The sequence below is a fragment of the Crocodylus siamensis genome, chromosome 8 (genome assembly GCF_052110815.1).
Source record: "Crocodylus siamensis isolate JL-2025a chromosome 8, ASM5211081v1, whole genome shotgun sequence".
Lineage (NCBI taxonomy): Eukaryota > Metazoa > Chordata > Crocodylia > Crocodylidae > Crocodylus > Crocodylus siamensis.
Genome location: NC_143402.1, coordinates 54,459,375 through 54,480,284, shown reverse-complemented (window position 1 = coordinate 54,480,284; position 20,910 = coordinate 54,459,375). Strand labels below are relative to the sequence as shown.

Below are 20,910 nucleotides of genomic sequence, written 5' to 3'. Positions count from 1 at the left end.
TGTGGGCTGGGAGTGTGGGGCACCATTGAGAAAGTAGGGCCAGCATCCTCCCACCTCCCTGAGTCCAAGCAGGCCAGGGGGCTGGGGCGGGGGCTGACACTGGCCAGGGAGGGAATGTTGCTTGTCTGCTTGGCCTAGGTGAGGAGTCTGACTACTTGACGGAGTATGAGGAGGAGGGGCTGGAGGTTGTGCGGGGTGAGGAAGAGCCCTCCACACCAGCTGAGTGGGCCCCCAACCGAGTGTCTGAGAACGTAAGCACCTCCTGCTCTGCTGGGGCTGGGGGAGGCCTGGGCTGGACTTTAGTCCTGTCACTGCTGCCTCATCTCCCCTCCCCACCCCCACACCGTTTCCTTGCTGCACCCTGCCCTCTTGCCTGGCCTCATTCTACCTTCCCTTCCCCACCTGAAGCTTGCAGGGCCACTGCACCAGAGGTCCATGATGCCCTAGGGGCAGGAGACTTGTTCAGGTGCCATGCTGGCATGGTGGTGACCATGCATGCTCCCCTCCTCCCACCACAGGCAGTCCCTTGTCTTAGCCCTACACCCAGCTCCTGGTTGGACCCTGCCTAGGCTCCTGCCTCTACTGCTGTGCCTAGAGCCTGCTGGCCTCCCCATGCAGCCCAGCCCCCTCCCCTGTCTGGGGCCCAGGTCTGTGTGGAGGTGAAGGTGGGGTCTCCTAACAGCATGGTCTGTCCTGTGGCTGGGAGTGTGGGCAGGCCCCAGGTCTTGTTTTAAAGACTGGCTCAGTCCGCTCCCCTGACGTCACTCTGCCTCTCTGCAGGATGAGGACAAGACCCTGCGGCGCCGCCCGTGCGCCCCCCAGGAGCCCTCCGTGTTCTTGGCATGAGCTGGGCCTGACACAGGATGGATGCCGGAGCCTGCCCTGCTCCTGCCACCTGCACCTACCTCTGCAGCCCCGCCCAGCACTGCCCAATGCCAGGCCCAGGCCAGTATGTGGGCGGCTCAGGAGCTGCTCTCTCTTCCTCCATGGGGCAGCTTCCAGAATGGTGGCTGCCCCCTCATGCCATGGGCCTGGCTTGGCGCTGCCCTGGGACAGGCAGTGCCTGCTGGGCCCAGCACTGCCCATGATAGTATTAGAGCTAGGTTGGGCCCCTGGTTGGCCTTTGCCTACCCTCTTCCCCAGGAACACTTTGCACTGAGCCCAGGGGTTGGTGTGACTCTGCAGCACTGGACTCTGTACCCTGGTCCCCCCACGACCGCCTGCACTGAAGGATGGAAGGGGCCAGATCCTGTGCTCTGCATCCTGCTGTGCCAGGGCCAGGGCCAGGCACTGCTTTAAAGCCATCAATGGTTTCCCCAGAGCTGCTCTTCCCATTTCCCTGTGCCACGCCCCCCCGTGAGGGCCAGGAAGCTGGGGCACTTTCTGCATGGCAGAACCAGGTTTTGTTCTTCTGTGCCAGAGGCACCCGTATCTCCTGTCACCAGCCCTTACAGCTGTGGGCGCACCAGCTGAACTGGAAAAGGGGGAACTCCTCCCTCTCTGCTCTGAGCTCACTGTGTGCCAGGGGCCCTTGTGCCCACCCAGGGCTCTCTGCCTACCCCTATGGAGCAGGCATTGGCTGTGGGATGAGGTACCTGTGCCCTGGCTTAGCTGCTGGCTGCTCTCCTGTAGAGTTGTCTCTATTTTTGTTAAGTTATTGCTGTGCCTGGGAGCCCTCGTGAGGAGGCAGGGGTTGGAGCCAGGCATAGGGACCCTGCTGTATTTTTTTTTTACTATTATTTAAAATTGAAGCTGCTTTTGGCTGGGGGGGTGGGAGCAGGGTGGGGTTGGCTCTGCTGGAATAAAAGCTTTGACTCCCCAGGGCATGGGTCCAGGTCTCGCTGTCAGGGGGCTTGGGATTACAGGGGCCGAGGTTGACTGGGGGCAGGGGCCTGGGACCTTCCCACCCCAGGTGGTGGCTCTGCCAAGGGCAAGGGTCAGGAAGAGTGGGCCAAGCTCACCTGCATGGCACTGGGGTTTGTGCCCTAGGGTGAAGCCTGCACACTGGAGGTGGGGGGGTTTGCTGCTGGCACTCGCCCTCGAGCTTTGGCTTCCCCAGTCTCTAGGGCTCAGGCTAGGGCTGGGGGCTGCTGCCACCGCCTCCTGCTGTGTCTCCCCTCGCCTCCCCCATATGGCTGAAGGTGTCTGGTCCCATGGGGGCTGCTCTGCTTGCCTTTGCCAACCATGGGCATGAGTGCCTAGCCCCTGCTGGCTTGGGCCTCCAGCAGGCCTCTGGCTACAGGTTTGTCCAGGTTGCAGGGATGTCAGAGTGTTTTTACGCCTCCCTCAGGCACTGGGTGTTGGCTGCAGCCCAGGCTGGGGACAGCGGCTGGGCTGTGCCAGTGTACCTGCTGGGAACAAACCTAGAGGTTCCTCTTCCTGACCCCACATTTGGGTTCAGGAAGGAATTTTCCCCCTATTCAGATCTGTACGGACTCAGGGGCAGGAGGTTGCTTTCCTCCGTAGCAGGGACACGGCCTCTCCTTGGAGTTTCTTGCCCCTATATTAACAACCTTTTACAGCAGCATCCTTTTTGGCCACTATGGCCCCTGCTTTCTCTGCAGTAGGTTTGGGTGTGATGTCCGGTGCTGCATCAGGGCTGACTCTGTAGTTTTGCTAATAGCTTAGATAATGGATCTGTGGGGTGGCTTGGTTAGGGCTGATCCTGGCCCAGGCAGGGGCTTGGACTAGATGTGACCTCTGGAGGCCCCTTCCCAGCTTGCAGAACATGGGGCAGGAGCACTTGCCCTTCACAGGGGGTAGCAAAGGCCTGTTTCCAGTTGTAAGCAGCACCCTCCCTTGGGGCTCTGACCGTTCTCCTGCCCTGGGTGTGCAGTATTGCCAACCCCACCGTATCAAAAATCATGAGACAAACTTAAAAACCAAGAGATTTGGAATGTAAATCATGAAATGCTATTTTTGAAGTGCATGTGCACAGCAGGCAGCCCACCTCTTTGCCCTGCACACAAATTCAAGGGACATGTGTCCCCCATGCCTCCCCTGGCCCCACAGCTCCATTCACCTCGGCCCCTGTGACCCTCCCACCCTCACTGTGGAACCTCATTCTTCCCCCCCGCCCCCCCCCTTCCCTTTCACAGACTTACTAGCTTGGTGGTCTCTACATGCACCAGAAGAAAAAAATCCCAGGATCTAATCTGTCAGATCATGAGTTGGAGTCAGGGTTCATAGATGTAGATCATGAGTCAGAGTTAATTTAACTTGGAAATCAGGTCTCATGATCTTTTCAGGAGAGTTGGCATTACTGGGTAAGTGTGCACGGGTGCAGGGCTGCTCCTGCCCCACTCACTGGATCCTGCAGCCTGCCTGCAGCTGTGCTGCCCAGGGAGAGGCACAGGTGGAGGAGTCCCACTCATGGATCCACATGAGAGCCCAGTGTTACAACTAGCACCATGGGCCCTGAGATGATTCATACTGACCCTAGAGCATGGGAACACCTCCCCACCCCCGCTTCCTGGCTACCCTCCAGCACAAAGGAGCCTGGGCCCCCCCAGTAGGTGGGAGGGTCCAGGTTCTGCCAGCAGCACAGATGACTCCGGGCCTGGGAGGAATTTGAGACATTTATTCTTGCTCTGTAACAAACCCTGGTAGAAAATTAATTTAAAACCCAGTTCCCTGCACCCCCCCCCACCCCCATAAAGACACACACACACACACACACATTCAGCCCCCTTCCTCCCCAAGCAGACCTGTGGCACCCCAGTGCTGCACCCGATGGTCACCTGGCACTGGTAGAACCTCTGCACCCTGAGCTGGGGCCCCAGGACAGGCCACCTCCCCTGCACAGCAGTTGGGGGTGTCACCCAGACAGAGGCCTGTGCCCAGAGTAGAGAACTCCCCTCCCCTGCTGCCCCCCCACCCCCCTGCTGCAGAGGGGTGCTGGAGCCTGTGAGCACCAGCAAGAACCAAGGCAATAGGCGTGGGTGCATGCCCGTGCCAGCCAAGAGCCACCTCTGCTATGGCCTAACTTAACTGCTCAGATCCCAGCCTCTACCCTTGCCCTGGCAGGAGCCAGGAACAAAGCAATACTGCTGAATGGGGCATGCCGCTGCCCTGGTGCTGTCTCATGGGGTGAAGAGTGGGTTCACAGCTTCCCCTGCTGGAGGGTAGACAAAATAACTTCAGTGTGGGGCTGGGATGCACAGGGCAGGGCCCTTTCTGCTTTACAGCTGCCCAGAGGCATTCATGCTGCAGGGAATGATGAGAATGAATGGGTGGGGTGGGCAAAATGTGGCCTGCCGGGCCATTCTGTCTGGCCCGCGGGGCCCCTAAAACATTTAGAAAATGAATATTTACTTGCCCTGGCTGCCTGTAATGTGGCCCTCAATGGCTTGCCAAAACTGTAAGTGGCCCTCTGCCAGAAATAATTGCCCACCCCTGGTATAGGGGCTGCAGCCTCATGCTCAAGGCTCTGACCCATCACATGCCTGTACACACATGGGAGCAGGGTGCCCCAGGCCCCTGCCAGAATCCCCTCTCTGCTGCTTTCTCTCTGGCCAAGCCCTGTCCTGTGCAGGGGCCCAGTACCAATGTGGGGGGCAGGGGGAAGTAGAGGCAAGGGCTGGGAGGGTTCCTAGGTGGGGGGAATATGGCCTCAAGACCCCCAGGCACAGGAATAGAGTGGTGGAGTGTGGGTTTCAGTCTCCCACATGCTGGGAGTATTCACTAGAGGAGCCTCCTGGGCTGTGGGTCTCCATGAGGCTGGCAGGAGCTAGGTGCTGAGCATGCCCAGAACCCACAGCCCAGGCACCTGAGGGCACACAAGCCCCCTCCTCCCTCCCAGGGTCCAGCAGTGGCTGTGGGGTGGGAGGGGGAAAGCCCAGGACTCACCCCCCCAGGCATTGGGAATGTACATGACTTGTCACCATGATCAGGACAGGACCCTGCCCCCTGCATCCCATGAAGCAGAGAAAGGGCACCTGGGTGAGCCCAGCCATGCCCGGAGCCTGGTCTAGAGGAGTGGGGTGGTGTCAGTCAGCAGCATGGACACGCTGGTGCAGGACAAGGTTGGAGCTGCGGCTGTAGCGACGCCCACACTGGCCACAGTGGAAGGGGCGGTCACCGGCATGGGCACGGCGGTGCCGTAGCAGGGCCGAGCGATGGCTGAAGCAGCGCTGGCACTGAGGGCAGGCATATGGCTTCTCGCCTGTGTGCCGCCGTCGGTGCTCCACCAGGCTGGCCCGCTGGGCAAAGCCACAGCCACACTGTGGGCATACATGGGGCCTCTCCCCGCTGTGCGTGCGCCCATGGGCAACCAGTGCTGCCCGGTGCCCAAAGCCGCAGCCGCACTGCAGGCACATATAGGGCTTCTCCCCACTGTGCGTGCGCCCATGTGCCCGCAGGTGTGCCCGCTGAGTGAAGCGGCGCCCACACTGCAGGCAGGCGTGAGGGCGGGTACCTGTGTGACCCCGCCGGTGTCGCAGCAGGTTGGCACGATCTGCAAAGGCACGGCCACAGTCGGGGCAGGCATGGGGGCGGGCACCGGGGCTGGCACCATGGGCGCTGCGCTGGTGCTGCCGCAGGTAGGCGCCCTGCGTGTAGCCACGCCCACAGTCCCCGCAGCGGTAGGGGCGCTCGCCAGTATGCACCCTCTGGTGCCGCAGCAGTGTTGCGTGCAGGGCGAAGGTTTTGCTGCAGGCCAGGCAGGCGAAGGGGCGCTGGCCTGTGTGTGTGGTTTGGTGCCGCTGAAGATGGGCACGCTGCCGGAAGCCACGGCCACACTGTGGGCAAGCATAGGGTCGCTCGGCTCCATGGGTGAGCAGGTGGCGCTGCAATGTGGAGCGCAACCCAAAGCTTTTGGGGCACTGGGGACAGGTGTGGGGGCGGGCGCCAGCGCTGTGGGTGCCCTGCTGGTGCTGGACCAGGTGGGCGCTCTGCCGGAAGCCCTGCCCACAGTCTCCGCAGCGGTAGGGGCGCTCGCCTGAGTGTACGCGCTGATGCACCAGCAGGGCCGAGCTGCCTGCAAAGGCCTTGCCGCAGGCCGGGCAGGGGAAGGGGCGCTCGCCCGTGTGGCTGCGCCGGTGTGTGGCCAGAGCTGCACGGTCGCAGAAGCCCCGGCTGCAGGTGTCACACTGGTAGGGGCGCTCGGCTGCGTGCAGCAGCTGGTGCCGTGTCAGTGTCGCGCTCTCCCCGAAGCTCTTCCCGCACGTCACACACTTGAAGGGGCGCTTGTCCATGTCCTGCGGCACCACTGCTGCATCCTCTTGCCCTGCCACGCTCTCCAGCCCCATGCCTGCAAGGACACGGGAGCCCAGGTGAGCCCCGCCTGGCAGCACAGGGCCCCACACCGCTCCCCCTCCGTTGGTGCCAGGTCCTACCGAGCCGGGCCCCTCGGCAAGCTGCTCTTGCCTGCTCCGGGCTGGAAGCACGGCCTGGGTTTCCCGTGGGAGAGGAGCAGCTCATCTCCCAGGATGCCCAGGCACCTGGCTCGAGGGGCACGGCCCAAAGCCCATGGGGACGGGAGCCCTTCGTGGTCCCGGGGAGGAGGCCGGGGGGCCCGGGCTCCTACCCTAGCTGAGAGCAGCCCCACTACCTCGTGTCAGCCGGCTGCGGCCACTCACCGGCGGGGCGGCCTGCCCAGCTCTCCCCCGCCTCACGCCCGGGGCCCTGCGGCTCTTCCTCCGGCTCCATCCTGGGGGCAGCGCAGCCTGCCGGCGGCCGTCACGGAGCCCGCGCCCGGGAGCGCGGCTGCAAACCACGGCGGCAGCCTCAGGACCCGGCCAGGCCGGGGAGGCGGCCCGGGGCAGGGCCGTCCTGCAGCCGCAGCCCAGGGGCTCTCGGGGCCTGTGCCAGCGCCGCCACCCTGCGCCCGGGGCCGGGCCTGCCTCTGCTCCAGGCGGGCCCGGGGCTGCCACCAGCACCGGCCCAAGCCCGGGCCCGGGAGCGCGGGAGTGGGGGCGGGTCCCCGCGCCCCGCCCCCGGCGCCTGCTCCCGGCCCCACCTGCCGGCGCAGCGCGGCTCCGCTGCCGCCGGGCGGGGCGGGGCGGGGCCTCGTGTCTGGGCGCCGTGAGGCGCGGGGCGCTGCTGCCCGTCTGCCGCCGCCCTCGGCTTTGTCCCGGCTGCGCGCGCAGCCCCGGGCCGGAGGCGCCGCCAGCACTCGGGGCCCGCGGCCGGTGGCGGCGGGGGCGGAAGAGCCGCCGCCCCGGCCGATCTGTGGCGCCCCGGGGAAGCCGCTTCTCCACGTGCCACAAGCGCCGGGGCAAGGCGCTCTGCCCACACTGGAGCTGGCACCGCACGGAGCCCACGGCTAGGGCGAGCTGGCACCCCGGGCTGGGCATGGGTTACATGGCCTGGCTTTGCAAGCGGTAGGGCTCACCGTGCTTGTACCCAGGGCCCCCGACCCCTGCCTGAGCCCAGCGGGAGCCCCGGGGAATGGGTAGGGAAGACCTGGGCTGCCCTTGCCTCATTTCCCAGAGGCAGATGTGAGGGGGCTCCATGCACGTGATGCACTTTACATTTGTCACCTTCCAGAAATGTAAAGTACTCCACTTGGGGACAAACAGTCCCCTACACACCTACAGGCTTGGCAGCACCAACCTGACCAGCACCACGAATGAAAGGGGCGTGGGGGGAATAGTTGACCACAGTATGAACATGAGCCAACAGTGCAACGCTGTAGCCAGCAACACTGCGGCATGCAGCAATGGATGCATCTCCAGCAAAACCAGAGAAGTGATTCTCCCACTCTACTCAGCACTGGTGAGACCGCAGCTGGAGTACTGCGTCCTGTTCTGGGCACCACACTTCAACGAGGACGTGGTAAAGCTTGAGAGAGTCCAGAGAAGAGGGATGTGGGCAACATGGAGAGGGTCCAGAGGAGGCCGCTGGTATGACCAGGGGGCAGCAGGGCAGGCCCTACGAGGAGAGGGTACGGGACCTGAACCTGTTCAGCCTCCACAAGAGGAGGCTCAGGGGGGATCTTGTGGCCTGTTACAAACTAGCTAGGGTGCACCAGCAGGCACTGCGGGGGGGGGGGGGGCGGTCCCTGTTCCCCGTTCCCCCGAACAGTACCAGGAGTGACCAGAAATAACGGTCACAAGCTGGCAGAGGGTAGATTCAGACTAGACATCAGGAGGCGCTACTTCATTGACAGGGCAGCTAGGATCTGGAACCAACTTCCAAGCTAAATGGTGCTGGCTCCTACCCTGGGGGTCTGTAAGAGGAGGCTAGATGAACACCTTGCCGGGGTCATTTGACCCCAGTACTCTTTCCTGCCATGGCAGGGCATCAGACTAGATGATCTACTCGGATCCCCTCCAACCCTAGAAACTATGAAACTAAGACCCAACCGTATGATCAGAGACTTGCACAACAAGCCATATGAGGAAAGGCTGAGGGACCTGAGACTCTTCAGCCTGAAAAACAGAAAACAGAGGGGACTTGGTAGCAGCTTACCACTACACTAGGGGAATACATCAGGGGCTCGGCGAACAACTGTTCACCAGGGCACCCTTGGGGACAACCAGGAGTAATGGACACAAACTCCTGGAAGACTGTTTCAGGCTCAACAATTAGGAAAAACTTCACAACTAGGGTGTTCAGACTGTGGAATAAGCTCCCTCCAGAGGGGTGCAATTGCCTACCCTGGAGATCTTCAAGAGGAGACTGGATGGTCACCGTGCTGGGGTCATCTGACACCAGTTGTCTTTTCTGCTTGGTGCAGGGGGCTGGACCCAATGATCTTCTGAGGTCCCTTCCAGCCCCTAACTATCTATGAATCGATGATCGGGAAGGGAGGCTGGTGCTCGCTGGGACAAAACAAGGAGGGGAATGACCTTCAGGCCTTGCTTATTGAGCAGAAGGGAGCACTGAAACCCTGGGAGCTGGTGGCCTGGGGCTTCAACCCCCGGCTGACCCAGGGCTGGGTCTGCCCTCCACATGAAGGGCCTGGATATGTCTGAGCCTCTGGCTGGTGCCCAAGGCAGGGAGCTGGACCATCCTCCTCCCTCGTGGCTGGGGATGGGTGCCATCTCCATCCCTTCCCAGATGCCAGCCGCTGCTTCCCACCGCGTCCCCAGGCCAGGCTGTGCAGCTGGTTGAGATAAGGGGCAGGATGTAAGCTGGGTGCAGCTGCTTCCGCTGCTGTGAGCTGATAGAAGAGTGGGAGCAGCCTGCTGAGGGTTGCAAGGAGCAGCTGGCAGTGATAGTTGGTGGATGCTTCCTGCACACACCCTGACACAGCAAACTCTGCCAGACCCCTTGTTGTTGAGGTCAAGGCCTCTGTAGCCTGTGCCCCATGGCTGTATGGGGAGTAGGCTGGGGATGCTGTCTGAGGAGCTGTGGTCCTGGCTCATCACCCAGGCTCCTTTCCATGCTGCCCTGAACCCCATATCTGCCATGTTGGCCACAGGGACCATCGGGGCGTGAGAACCATCTGGCCTGTGGGGTGTCCAGTGCTGCCCCACACAGCTGGGGGTTGAGTCACAGGCCTTGGGGCAAGAGCCACACCAGGCCCACCAAGCTGTGCCAGGTCTCTGGCAGCAGATGCCAGAAGGGGCGATCCTGGGGTGCCTGGCACCTGCTAGGCAGAGCCATGTGCTTTGCATGCCTTTCCCCCGCGGCAGTCGTGTGGCACAGGGGCCTGCCACATGGCTGGAGGAAGCCCAGGGCACTTGGGCTGATCCCAGCCCTCTCCCTGTAGCGGAACCATGGCTATCCTGGTGGGCTTGTTCCCCACTGCTCCCAGGAGTCTTTTTTTTTTTTTTTTCTGTTTTTTTGCACCGGTCCTGGAAGCACTGCTCCCAGGAGTCACTGCCATCACCCTGCCAGCCTGTGCCTTGCAGGCTTGGACACGAAGCTCTGGAGGCTTTGCTGACTCTGCAGGTCATCGATCATGACGGGGAGAGACTGCCCCATCCCCTGGGCCCACGGCAGAGCCCTGCACCTCCAGTAGCAGGTGAGGACATGGGGTTTGGACTTGGTCCTGGCTCTTCCCCCCGCTTCCCCAATGCCCTGCAGGTTGGAGTGAGGCAGAGAACATGTTCCCCTGGCTGCAGCCCTGTGCGGCAGGAACCCTGGGGCCCCGCTGGGTTCCCATGCAGGGACTTGCCTTTTTTGGGAGTAGCCCCTTCCTGGATGGGGGCCTTATCAGCTACTGAGCAGAGACAAGAGCACAGTGGGAGTGGCAGAGCCGGGTGTGCCCAGGGCTGACCAGCAGTGGGGCCAAGCATGGAGGGGATGTACGGCAATGTTGATGCTGTCAAGGAGCAGCAGGAGGAGCCATGGGGCTTGGAGCAGAGTGGCAAGTTTGGTATGGAGCAGGAGCCCTGGCTGGTGCAGCCCCCGCTCTGGTCAGCACCTGCCCCAGAGACCTTGTGGGAAACCCTGAGTGCTGCAGTGGAAGCAGGAGGCGCTGTGCTGTGGAGGGGAGGGAAGGCAGGGATCCAGAAGGGAGTGCTGTCTTGGGGTGGGGGGCAGCAGGGGGTGCTGTGCTGTGCTGTGGGGAGCAGGGTGGAGGTTCGGCAGGGGGCACTGTGCTGTGGGGGGCAGGGGCTGCTGTGCTATGGGGTCCAGTAGGGGATGCTGTGCTGCAGGGGGCAGATAGAGGGTCCAGCAGGGGGTGCCCCCCATGCAGGGTGCAGTAGCTGTGATGGGGCAAGGTTGGGGCTGTGTCCATTGGCAGACGTTTAGTTTTGAGGCCGGTCCCTGGCACAGGAACCACAATCTGTGATGTCCAAGGGTCTCCAGACGACCTGCATTGTGGGAAATCTCAGTGGCACCTGGGCTTCTGGTAGTGTCACTGCTGGCGCTAAGGAAAGGTTGCAGGGCTGGGTTGGAGCTGGGGTGTGACCTGGACGGTTGTGACCCAGGGAGAACTGGCCCTGTGCCGGCTGCCTGGACCCACCCTGGGGGCTCTGGGCCAATCTTAAGATGCTGTGGCACCCCCCAGGCTGCCCCAGGCCAGGGAGAGCACATGGAGGCTGGGCCGTGGCCATGCCAGGGAGATGGGTGACACCGGCAGGGAGGCGGGGGCTGGGGCCCCATGCCCCTGTATACAGGGTGGGGCGGGTGCAGGCTCTCACCCACCTACTGCTGCCCAGCTTGCAGGGAGGCGTTTGGGATTGAGGAGGGTGAGTACGAGGTCTTTGATCCGCCCGCGGTGCTTGGAAGGAAGCGAACAGAGCGGTGGGCTGCTCCTGCACCAGGTACCAGGTGTGGTGGGGCAGGGTGGCAGGGAAGGCTGGGGCAGGGCTCAGATGTGCTGGTTGTGATTCCTGTCTCTGGGAGCCCATAAGGAAAGCCGGTGTGGGGAGAGGGCAGGTGCCTGGGCTCCTCCTCAGCTCTGGGAGCATGTTGGGGTTTGGTGGTTTGGGAGGGGACTGGCGCTAGAACTCCTGGGTTCTGCCTCTCTGGCAGCGGGTAGGGGTGGTGAAAGCAGGGGCTGGGGTCCAGACTCCTGGGCTCTGGTGCAGGCTGGCTGTCCCTTCTGGGCACCCCTCAGTGTGGGGCTTTCTGTCCCTGCAGTGCGGGGGCCACGGTGGCACCTGCTGGGCGGTGCAGCACTCCTGGGGCTTTCTCTGCTTCTGAACCTGTTGCTCCTCACGCTCGGAGTCACACGCTGTAAGTACCTGCCCCTTGCTGCGATGCCCACAAGCACCTGTCAGGGCCCCTCCTCTGTCCCCCTGGCACCCCATGCTGTTTCATGTGTCTCCTGTTGGCCTAGGGTCAGCCATGGCCACTGGCCAGGGAAACTGGTGGGTCTCCTGATAGAACTAGAGCAGAGCTGGGCTGGCAGGGCCCTCAGGAGGCCACAGATAATCTGGCCCCTGCTCCAGCCCAGCCAAATGCCTGTCTACCCTGCGTTCAAACTCTTTGGGAACAAGCCTCATGGATGGCTGCCAGGCCCAGTACCCCAAGCATCAAACACACCCTGGGACTCACCCCACTAAGGCCAGGGCACAAAGGCCCTGCCAGTCCTCTGCTGCTGTGAGGGTGGAAGGGGCGGGGGGGAGCATTGGAGAGATCCACACTGAGGGGTCCCAGACAGAGGCCATGCCCCTCTGCCACAGAGTGAGGGATAACCTTCCACAGTCCATGCTGATGGGACCAGGGGGAAAACTCCTTCCAGCTCAGTCACCATCCCCATCCCCAGCTGCAGCCAACACCCAGTGCTGCTGAGAGACAAGAAAGATCCCCATCCTCTACAGCTGTAGTAGCAGGAGGGGGAGATTCTCCTTAGCCCCCCTTAGCCTGGGAAAAACCAAACACCCTCCACTCTGCTCTGCAAGTTGGGGACAACGAGGGCGACAGCACTTACCGCTCTCTGACTGGAGTGCCAAAGTCACCCTTTCTGTGTCTCCTCCATAAATGTCTCCCATCTGCTTTAATCTCCTTTCATAACTAGGGTGGTTGAAGAGCCCTGCCTTGTTCCCTTGCAGTGGAGCCCAGTCCTATCCAATACTCCCTGGCCTGGGCTGCCCAGCTCCTGTCACCTCCCAGTGAGAGGCCTGTCTTGGGTGCTGTGTGTGGGAGTGAAGTCAGGATGGGGGTTGCCTGTTGCAGGGATGCTGGGCCAGTCTGTGTCCAGTGCCCAGTGTCCAGTGCCTGAGGGTGGATGGGTTGGGCTGGCCAAAGGTGCTACAGATTTAACGATTTCATTGCCTCTGTCTTCCTAAGTAGGGACCAGTTCAGCCACCTCCCTGCTGGGCCCCCCTCGAGCCCTGGGAGAGACACGCCTGGGCCAGGGGTTAGCGAGGAGTTAGTTAGGGTACTTCTGGAGAGGCTGGACGTGTTCAAGTCCGCTGGTCCGGACGATCTTCACCCTAGGGTTCTACAGGAACTGGCCGAGGTCATTGCGGGACCCCTGGCGCGGCTCTATGAGCACTCGTGGTGCTCTGGCGAGGTGCCGGAGGACTGGAAGAGGGCCAATGTGGTCCCTATCTTCAAAAAGGGAAAAAAAGAGGACCCGGGAAATTACAGGCCAGTTAGTCTTACCTCAATCCCGGGTAAGCTCTTTGAAAAAATTATCCTGGCACACATCCAGGAGGGCCTTGCGGGGGAATGCATGCTCAGGGGCAACCAACATGGGTTCATCAGTGGCAGGTCTTGTCAGACCAACCTGGTGGCCTTTTACGATCAGGTCACCAAATCATTAGACGCAGGGGTTGCTGTGGATGTAGTCTTTCTGGACTTCCGGAAGGCTTTCGACACTGTCTCTCACCCTGTCCTCATCAAAAAGCTGGGAGACTGTGGTGTCGATGCCCACACGGTCAAATGGGTCGCCAACTGGTTGGAGGGCCGCACCCAGAGGGTGGTAGTGGATGGGTTCTTCTCGACCTGGAAGGATGTGGGCAGTGAGGGTTCCGCAGGGCTCGGTCCTCGGGCCTGCACTGTTCAACATCTTCATCAGTGACTTGGATGACGGGGGTAGAAAGCACCCTGTTCAGGTTTGCTGATGACACTAAGATGTGGGGGGATGTGGGTGCACTAGAAGGGTGCAATAGGCTACAAGCTGACCTTGACAGGTTGCAACGGTGGGCGGATGAGAATAGGATGGGGTTTAACACTGATAAGTGCAAGGTGTTGCACATGGGGAGGAAGAACCGGCACCACACTTACAGGTTGGGGAACTCCCCTCTTGCCAGCACGGAGACGGAAAAGGATCTTGGAGTCGTCATTGACTCCACGATGAACATGGGCCGGCAGTGCGGGGAGGCAGTCAAGAAGGCCAACCGTACCCTGTCGTGCATCCACAGATGCATCTTGAGCAGGTCCAGGGAGGTGATCCTCCCCCTCTATGCGGCGCTGGTCAGGCCGCAGCTGGAGTACTGCGTCCAGTTCTGGGCGCCACACTTCAAGAGGGACGTGGACGATATGGAAAGAGTTCAGAGGAGGGCCACTCGTATGATCAAGGGTCAGCAGGGCAGGCCTTATGAGGAGAGGCTACGGGACCTGAACCTGTTTAGCCTCCACAAGAGAAGGTTAAGGGGGGACCTTGTGGCCTGCTACAAACTGGTCAGGGGGGATCAGCAGGTATTGGGGGAGTCCCTGTTCCCCCGTGCGCTCCCAGGAGTGACCAGGAATAACGGTCACAAGCTGGCGGAGGGTAAGTTTAGATTAGATATTAGGAGGCGCTACTTCACAGTCAGGGCGGCTAGGGCCTGGAACCAGCTTCCAGGGGAAGTGGTGCAGGCTCCTAGCCTGGCGATTTTTAAAAGGAAGTTAGATGAGCACCTTGCCGGGGTCATCTGACCCCGGTGCTCTTTCCTGCCAAGGCAGGGGGTCGGACTAGATGATCTACTTAGGTCCCTTCCGACTCTAGCTACTATGAAACTATGAAGAGTGCCTCTGAGCCATGTGCATAGTAGGGAGGGGGCAGAGTTAAGGTGAAACGGGGCCTGGAGTTCCCGTTCCCCAGTGCTTTCCAGCAGCAAGGGAAGAGGCCAGTCAGGACGCATCATGGTCCTACAGCACAGCAGTGCCAGAGCCCAGAGGGACTCCCAGGCATCCTGACCCTCTTCCCCCAGCCTTCCCTCCTAGAGCAGGGGTAGAACCCAGGAATCCCTGCTCACCAGCCTCCACTCTTTCCTCACCTGGCTGCAATGTGCCTAGGAGGCAGTGACCCAGTGACCTGTCTCTTTTTTGTTTTGAAATTTTGTGTGTTAGGCCAAATCAGGCAAATCAAACCCAAATTCTGTTGACTGAGTAGAGCTCAAGTCTGTGTGGCACTACTACCAGCAAGTATCCCATCTCCCAGACATCCAACCTGCAAGCCCAAGCTTTGGAGTTCAGATGGCCCCTAGTTTTGCTTTCCCCCAGCCAAACAGGGAAGCTAGAGGGAAAGCCTGAGAGCCATCCCCCACCAACATAAACTGTGTAGCTGAGATCCTCACGTTTGGAGGCATTATCGATTCTTGCAGGCGTCAGCCTGCCTGCTGTGGAGAGGACACCTCTAGCTTCATCCTCTAGCTACACTGAGTTATTCAAGGCCGAAAAGACAACCACCCCTGTCAGGTAAGTAAAACCAACTGGAGTGACAGCCATCTCATGGTGTCTCCCCTCTGCAGACACAGCAATGAAGGGCACCATGGAGCAGGCACAGATGCAGAACCAGCAGCTCCTGGAGACAGGTGAGTGACCCAGGCAGTGCTCACCTTGCCCCTTGCAGGCACAGCAGGGCTTCTGCCCCTGGCTCCTGTCCCATCCCCAGCCCAGTGCCGGCTCCTGTGCAGCTCAGGTAGAACCTGCCTTTGCCCAGTGGGGAACCTGCTTCCTGGTCCTTGCCTGGCTCTCCGTGGGGCTGGGACACTGCTCCCATGGTGCTCCCGGCATTGAGCCTTTTCTACCCCTTTGTCCTCAGCCTCCAGCCCCTTCATGATCTACAATAAGGACCACCAGCTGTGTGTGGTGGAGGCTGGGGAGTCCCTGACAGCTACCACCTGCCACCCACCCAGCCCCTCCAAGCTCTTCCGGTGGGTGCTGGGAGGCCGGCTGCTGCACGTGGGCAGTGGGCGCTGTGTGGGTGCGGCGCGGATCACCAGCCAGCGAGCCGTGCGCCTGGAGCTCTGTGATGCCCAGCGCCCACAGCAGCACTGGGTGTGTGGGGAGGGCGGGCTGCTGGGCCTGGCCGGGGTGACGCCGCCCCTGTACTTCAACTACGGAAACAGCATCCGCCCTGTGGTGATGCTCTACACCGGCAACAAGGCGTGGAGCCGCTGGGTGGTCTATGACAACCACCAGGACCTCTGTTCTCGTGCTTGCGATGGTGAGTTCCACGCCCAGCCGGCCCCGAGCCACAGCAGTGCCACGCACCGCCTGCGCTGGGCCCCAGACAGGCTGTCGAGGACTGGGCAGGCCCCGGGACTCTGCTGTGGGCAGCTGGTAGGCCTGGATGCCTGGGCTCCCCTGTATATGGCAGTCGGGGCCTGTGAGCCGGTGCCCTGTGTTTGAAGACATGACCTGTCTCCAGTGCTGCCTGAGTCTGCAGAGAGCTGCAGGCAGGAGCTGGAAGGGGGGAGCTGCTGCTCTTAACTCAAGGGTGTATTCACCCTGAAGCTTAACAATGGGTAGGCTTGTCTGGAGGGGCCTGTCCATGGATGAGTTTGGGAGCTATATGTGGGATCTCTCTTGGTCTGGGGGTTGAGGTGGGGCAGGGCAGGGGCTCTGACTTGTTGCCCTTGTGTGGCTGCTTTCCACCAGTCCCTGCCCACTCATCTCCATGGGGCTGGGAGCTGCTGGAGTGTGATGCCCTTATTTCTGGGCCTGCTGAGGTGCCTGGAGGGGGCATGTGGGAGCTGCCCGAGATGGCTGCCCCACAGTTGAGCATGGGCCTCCCAGAGCCATCTTGGCCTTGTGGGCACCTCCGGGGGCCCAGGGACAGAGCGTGGCTGGGTGAAATGCAGCAGGCTGGGCTGTGAGCTGGGGCAGCTCTCACTGTTGAGGTCCCAGGATGGCCCGTGTAGTCCTCTGGGGGTGGAGCCCTGCTGGGGAACAGGCACCAGGGTGAAACCCAGGTGTCTTGGCTCTCTGCTGGGCTGCCCAGTGCCTCACATTGGCTTGATCCCCCCACCCCTGCAGTGTGCACTCCCTGCCGCCTGGGCTGGGCCTTCTTCCAGAACAGATGCTATTTTTACTCCACATCCCTTAGTGCCTGGGGCATGGCCAACAGCTCCTGTGCTGCTCAGGGTGCCCAGCTTCTCACCATGGACACCCCCGCGGAGCAGGTGAGCTGGGGCTGGGGCATCGGCTGGGAGCTGCCCTGCCCTGCTGCCCCCTGCCAGGTTGGAGCTGGACATGGGCCTCGTGCCACTATCGGGGCCAGCTGAGCCCCTGCCTCTGGGGTGGAGTGAGCAGGGGCAGGGACCTTCACCCAGGTGATGCCTCCATCTCTGCCTCTAGAAATACATCAGGGAAACCCTGAAGGCACCATCTGCTTGGGTGGGCCTCACGAATCAGGTGCTCAGGGGAGCCTGGAGCTGGGCAAATGGGACCCTCCTTACCCCTGGTGTCAGGTAGGTGACACCTCGACCAGGGCTGGACCTGAGGGGGGTGATGTGCAAGTAGGAGCTGCAGTGTGGCAAGGCACCCCTCACTTTTAACTGCGGCTTCCAGCATGGCCCTCCCGGTGCCCCCTGCCCCCTCCACAGCCCCTATCTCCACAGCTGCCCTGGGCTCCCTGCATAGCCCTGCTAGTGCCCCCCACTCCCCACCCACGACCTTCTCCCAGCCAGATGCCCCTGTGATCCCCAGCCCTGCTGGCACCCCCAGCCCTGACCTCTAGCCCCTGAGCCCTGTTGATGCTCCTTGCCGGGAAGCAGCTCTGGTCTGAGTGAGCGGGCAGTGGGGAGTTTACAATACCCCCAGCTGCCTGTGCAGGGAGCTACACCCCTGAGCAGCTGGGGGTGCATCCCATGGGGGGCGGGGGAGAGGCAGGAGCTGTTGGCCACTGCCCCTGCTCTGACCTGCCCCCCGGTCTTCTTTGCAGCTACTGGCAGGCCGGGGAGCCCAGCAGCAAGGCCGGTGAGCACTGTGCCTTGGTGCTACCAAACGGGCACTGGAACGATCGCCCCTGCACGGAGCCACACCACTGGGTGTGTGAGGGACCAGTCTGAGCCCTGCCAAGACCTCACTTTCCCAGCACACGCTGCACTGCTCCCCCTGCCATTGCCACAGCAACTTAGGGTGATGGACTGGGACCAACCTGGAGGCACCTGGAGCTCTGGGGTTGCCCCGCCAGTGCCAATGCCCATGCCCATGCCTGCCAGATGGATGGGACTGCCCTCAGCTCCTCCAGCTTTGAGTGATGCACCATTTGGCATTAGGCTGAGCGGCACCTGGCATAGTGACAGGCAGGGGTCTGTGGGGTGGGTGCCAGGTCTGGGTCTCTACCCCAGGGCTCGAGGCTGGGCTCCAGCCCCTGTTTTGGTCCCTCTGGCTGCAGCTGGGGTAAGGCCAGGGCATCACGGCAGCTGATCTAACCTGGTTCTGCCCTGCTCTTATCGGGTGTTTCTGGCAGTCACAAGCCCCAACCAGTCAGACGAACTCATAGAGTCCCCCTCTTGCTGCTTACCCCCAGCCCCTTCCCCAGATGTCCTCAGATCACTCCCCTAAAAGCAATGCCAGTGAAACTCCCCAGCTAGCACAGGCTGGGTCCCTTGGGGAGCCTGCTGCCCACACTCCCAGTCAAGCCCAGACCTGCTCCTGCCTTCACCCTGCAGCAGCAAGAGACTGAGTCTGGCAGCTGGTGAGAGCAGAGGGTGAGTGATTGCCCTTTGGGGTCCAAGCTGCCTACCCGGCCTCGCTGGCTCTGTTCCTTGTCCCCTTTGGCTGTGGTTGCTCAGTGTGGACAGGGACTGTTCTTGTGCTGGGGGAATAAATGCTGGCTCCAGGCCCCTGCTGTGTTGTCTCTGGACTCCAGTGTTCCCAATACATGGTGCTGGTATTGCGGGGGGGAGTTCTGTCCAGGCACACAAGTGCTTCAGATGGCCAGGGTGGCTTCCTGATGCCAAACATGGCCCAGCTGGTTGAAAACCTCAGAGACTTATTTGGCTGGGAACTGGCCTGGCATGACCCATTGTGCCCCTGGACACAGACCAGGGGCTCTGCCCTGCTCCATCTGGCTTTAGCCAGATCTTGCCCTGCCTCAGGTCCATAACCCGGCCCCATTCCTGATGGATTTCTCCTCCCAGCACCCAGGGGAATGGGTGGACTGCTACCCCAGTGCACAGAGGAGAGCTGTGGTCACATCCTCACAAGCCCTCTGCACAGGTCTCTCTCTGCAGATGCCCGGCTCCAGCTGCTGGCACCTCCAGCCTCCTCTGTGCTGCTGACCACCTACTGCCTGAAATCCCCAGCTCCTCCTGGGGGCATAGGCAGCTCCTGAGCCCACCCCCTGCACATGAACCAGAAGGCCCAGATGAGGCTCCCTCCACGCCGTGGTCAGGGCCCAGTTCTGGACAGGAGCATGCCCAGATCTGTTCAGTTCTGTGTGAACCTAGGATGGGCCTAGCAGGAGAGCCTTCCCACAGGACTGGGAGCCCATGGTTGAACCCTCAAGCCCCCTTCTCTTCCTGCCTTTCTGGGTGCCCTGGTTCCCAGGGCACAGGGGACTCGTGTGGGGAGAGAGAGGCTCTCAGTCTCTCCTCTTGAAGTCCTTCTGCACTGCGGGGCTGAGGTCTGGCAGCTCCTCAGGGTTTCAGGGCCATGTCCCCCAAAGAGCAAGGAGAAGTGCATGGGTAGAGCAGACCTGGATTCAAATCCTGGTGTGGCCCCATGGTGCTGCAAGGGGCCGTCCCTCCTGTCAACACTGCTATGTGCTTCAGGGCAGGAATGCAGGGTAAAGAGAGGGTGAGTGGATCTAGCCAGGCAGCGAGTGCACTTGCCCATGTCACAGGCTCTGGCCTGGCAACATTTTCTGCTTTTCAAAGTAGGCCATTGAGCGCCAGCCCTGCCCTCATCAGAGGGCTCAGGCTGGTGGGGCAGTCATGCTTGGGCCCCAGGAGTCAGAGCTCATGTGCAGGGAGCAGCCCTCGAGGGGGCCTGGATGCCAGAATGACAACAGGAACAGGAGCAGGGGGAACAGATGGGGCTGATGGGGCTCAGTAGAGCCGGTCCCAGCAGACACTGGGTCACTGTGGGCACCATCGCCAGCTCTGATCCTGGTCTGGCCCTGGATGAGCTCAGGGAGGATAGTTTCACTGTTCCTGTCCACAGATTCATGGCAAACAGGTCACAGCAGACCCATCAGGCACGGTGCTCTGGTGAGAGTATCAGTGGGAGGGATAATGGGAGCAGTGCCTACAAGGCCGCCCCTGCCGGAGCTCCCTCGATGCCCAGCATGCAGCCCTGGCCAGGCGTCCACCAGTTGTAGCCAGAGGCTTGTAGGTGAGAGGTGTAGCTAGCATTATGCCCCCCTGCCTCCCAGGACTGCCAGCTGGAGGCCAAGGTGCTGCTCACAGCAGGTTACATGAGGAGCTGCACTCTCATTTGCCATCGTGTCCTTGCTCAGATCTGGGGCAGCATGGATTAATCCCCATTATGGGCCAAGGGCCAATTGGGAATGGGGCTCTGGTGTCCAGTGCTGCACACCCACACATATGCATGCAGGCGTGTGCACACACAGACACGGGTGCACGCGTTCACGTGATGGTCCCCACCCAAGGTGCACCTGAAACAGACACAGGTGGGGGCAGGGGAGGTGACCCCCTCACCAGCTGCCAAAGAAAGCCATGGCAGGGAACAGCCTGACAGTTCCTGGCATCCCGGGGTTTTGGGGGACACCTGGAGGATGGAAGAACATGGGAATGGTGGGACATTTTGAAGGGCAGGGCCTGGCATGAGAACAGGAGCTGGAGGTGGGAGCAGGGAGAGGCATTTCTGCACTGGAGGGCTCTTCTTTTTTATGCAGCTTGTCGTTAAAGGGTGGGACTCGCTGCCACCAGATGTGGTGGAATCTGAGAGTTCAGCCAGTTCACAAAGGGACTGGGTGCACGCTTGCAGGAAAGGGGCACCAGGAGCCATTGAGCATGGGGGTGAGGGGCACGGCCTCTGAATAAGAACGTCCCAGACCTTAAATGCTGGAGGCTGCAAGTGAGAGAGGAGCAGTGGAAAACCCCTGGTCAGAGCCAATTCACTCTCCTTTCAGCATCTGCTTTGTCCCAGTGTGGCGCAGGATGCAAGGCTAGATGAACCCATGGTCTGAGCCAGTAAATGGCAGTTCTTGTGCTCTCAGGGGAATTAGCCTTTGCAGCTGTGGGCCCAGAATATTCCCTGACTCAGGAGGTCTCTATATCATGGCTGGAGGTCTCTGGCCGCTGCATTCATGGAGGTGCCAGGGGCTGGCGGCAGGAGGTGCCAGGGGCTGGCGTGTGGGGCGGGAGCGATACAGGGCTAACGGGGCCCCCAGGAAGTCACCCCCTGCTCTACTCTGGATTGACCTCGTCTAAACCAGTGGTT

The 20,910-nt window shown here is 61.3% G+C and overlaps 3 protein-coding genes across 19 annotated transcripts in view; 2 read left to right on the top strand and 1 right to left on the bottom strand.

Moving 5' to 3' along the window:
* Positions 1-1,787, top strand: part of PNPLA6 (patatin like domain 6, lysophospholipase) — a 29,936-nt gene extending 28,149 nt beyond the window's left edge. For all 12 annotated transcript variants that reach the window (XM_090059834.1, XM_090059841.1, XM_090059840.1 and 9 more), the window contains 2 exons: positions 139-251; positions 781-1,787. In XM_090059834.1, coding sequence (XP_089915960.1) covers positions 139-251; positions 781-846 — 179 coding nt within the window. In that variant the 3' untranslated portion in view covers positions 847-1,787. The remainder of the gene's footprint in view (positions 1-138; positions 252-780) is intronic.
* A 1,882-nt stretch (positions 1,788-3,669) lies between these two features.
* Positions 3,670-7,424, bottom strand: LOC149858610 (uncharacterized). Of its 2 annotated transcripts, none has more exons than XM_090060549.1 (2): positions 6,551-7,424; positions 3,670-6,250 (listed from the first exon to the last, which is right to left on the bottom strand). In XM_090060549.1, the coding sequence occupies exons 1-2, from the start codon at positions 7,293-7,295 to the stop codon at positions 4,989-4,991; spliced, it is 2,007 nt and encodes a 668-aa protein (XP_089916675.1). In that variant the 5' UTR covers positions 7,296-7,424; the 3' UTR covers positions 3,670-4,988. The 2 variants fall into 2 exon arrangements, with proteins under 2 accessions (XP_089916675.1, XP_089916676.1); XM_090060550.1 differs by having other exon boundaries at positions 6,579-6,795.
* Positions 7,220-18,344, top strand: LOC149858609 (macrophage mannose receptor 1-like). Of its 5 annotated transcripts, XM_090060552.1 has the most exons (9): positions 7,220-7,322; positions 9,801-9,913; positions 11,058-11,162; positions 11,482-11,577; positions 15,024-15,086; positions 15,317-15,721; positions 16,534-16,679; positions 16,855-16,967; positions 17,441-18,344. In XM_090060552.1, the coding sequence occupies exons 1-9, from the start codon at positions 7,294-7,296 to the stop codon at positions 17,565-17,567; spliced, it is 1,197 nt and encodes a 398-aa protein (XP_089916678.1). In that variant the 5' UTR covers positions 7,220-7,293; the 3' UTR covers positions 17,568-18,344. The 5 variants fall into 5 exon arrangements, 4 of the variants coding, with proteins under 4 accessions (XP_089916678.1, XP_089916680.1, XP_089916677.1 ...); XR_016443895.1 differs by lacking the exon at positions 7,220-7,322 and having other exon boundaries at positions 9,502-9,913; positions 16,604-16,679; positions 17,441-17,577; XM_090060554.1 differs by lacking the exon at positions 7,220-7,322 and having other exon boundaries at positions 9,502-9,913; positions 15,317-15,428; positions 16,604-16,679.
* Positions 18,345-20,910: the final 2,566 nt, after the last annotated feature.

Coding starts and splice junctions, on each gene's coding strand:
- LOC149858610 (XM_090060549.1), bottom strand. CDS start 7,295: ATGCCCAGCCCGGGGTGCCAGCTCGCCCTAGCCGTGGGCTCCGTGCGG. Junction 6,251..6,550: donor CCGCAGCCGGCTGACACGAG/GTAGTGGGGCTG, acceptor GTGTCCTTGCAG/GCATGGGGCTGGAGAGCGTG.
- LOC149858609 (XM_090060551.1), top strand. CDS start 9,502: ATGCCAGAAGGGGCGATCCTGGGGTGCCTGGCACCTGCTAGGCAGAGC. Junction 15,087..15,316: donor CCAGCAGCTCCTGGAGACAG/GTGAGTGACCCA, acceptor CTTTGTCCTCAG/CCTCCAGCCCCTTCATGATC. Junction 16,968..17,440: donor CTCCTTACCCCTGGTGTCAG/GTAGGTGACACC, acceptor TCTTCTTTGCAG/CTACTGGCAGGCCGGGGAGC.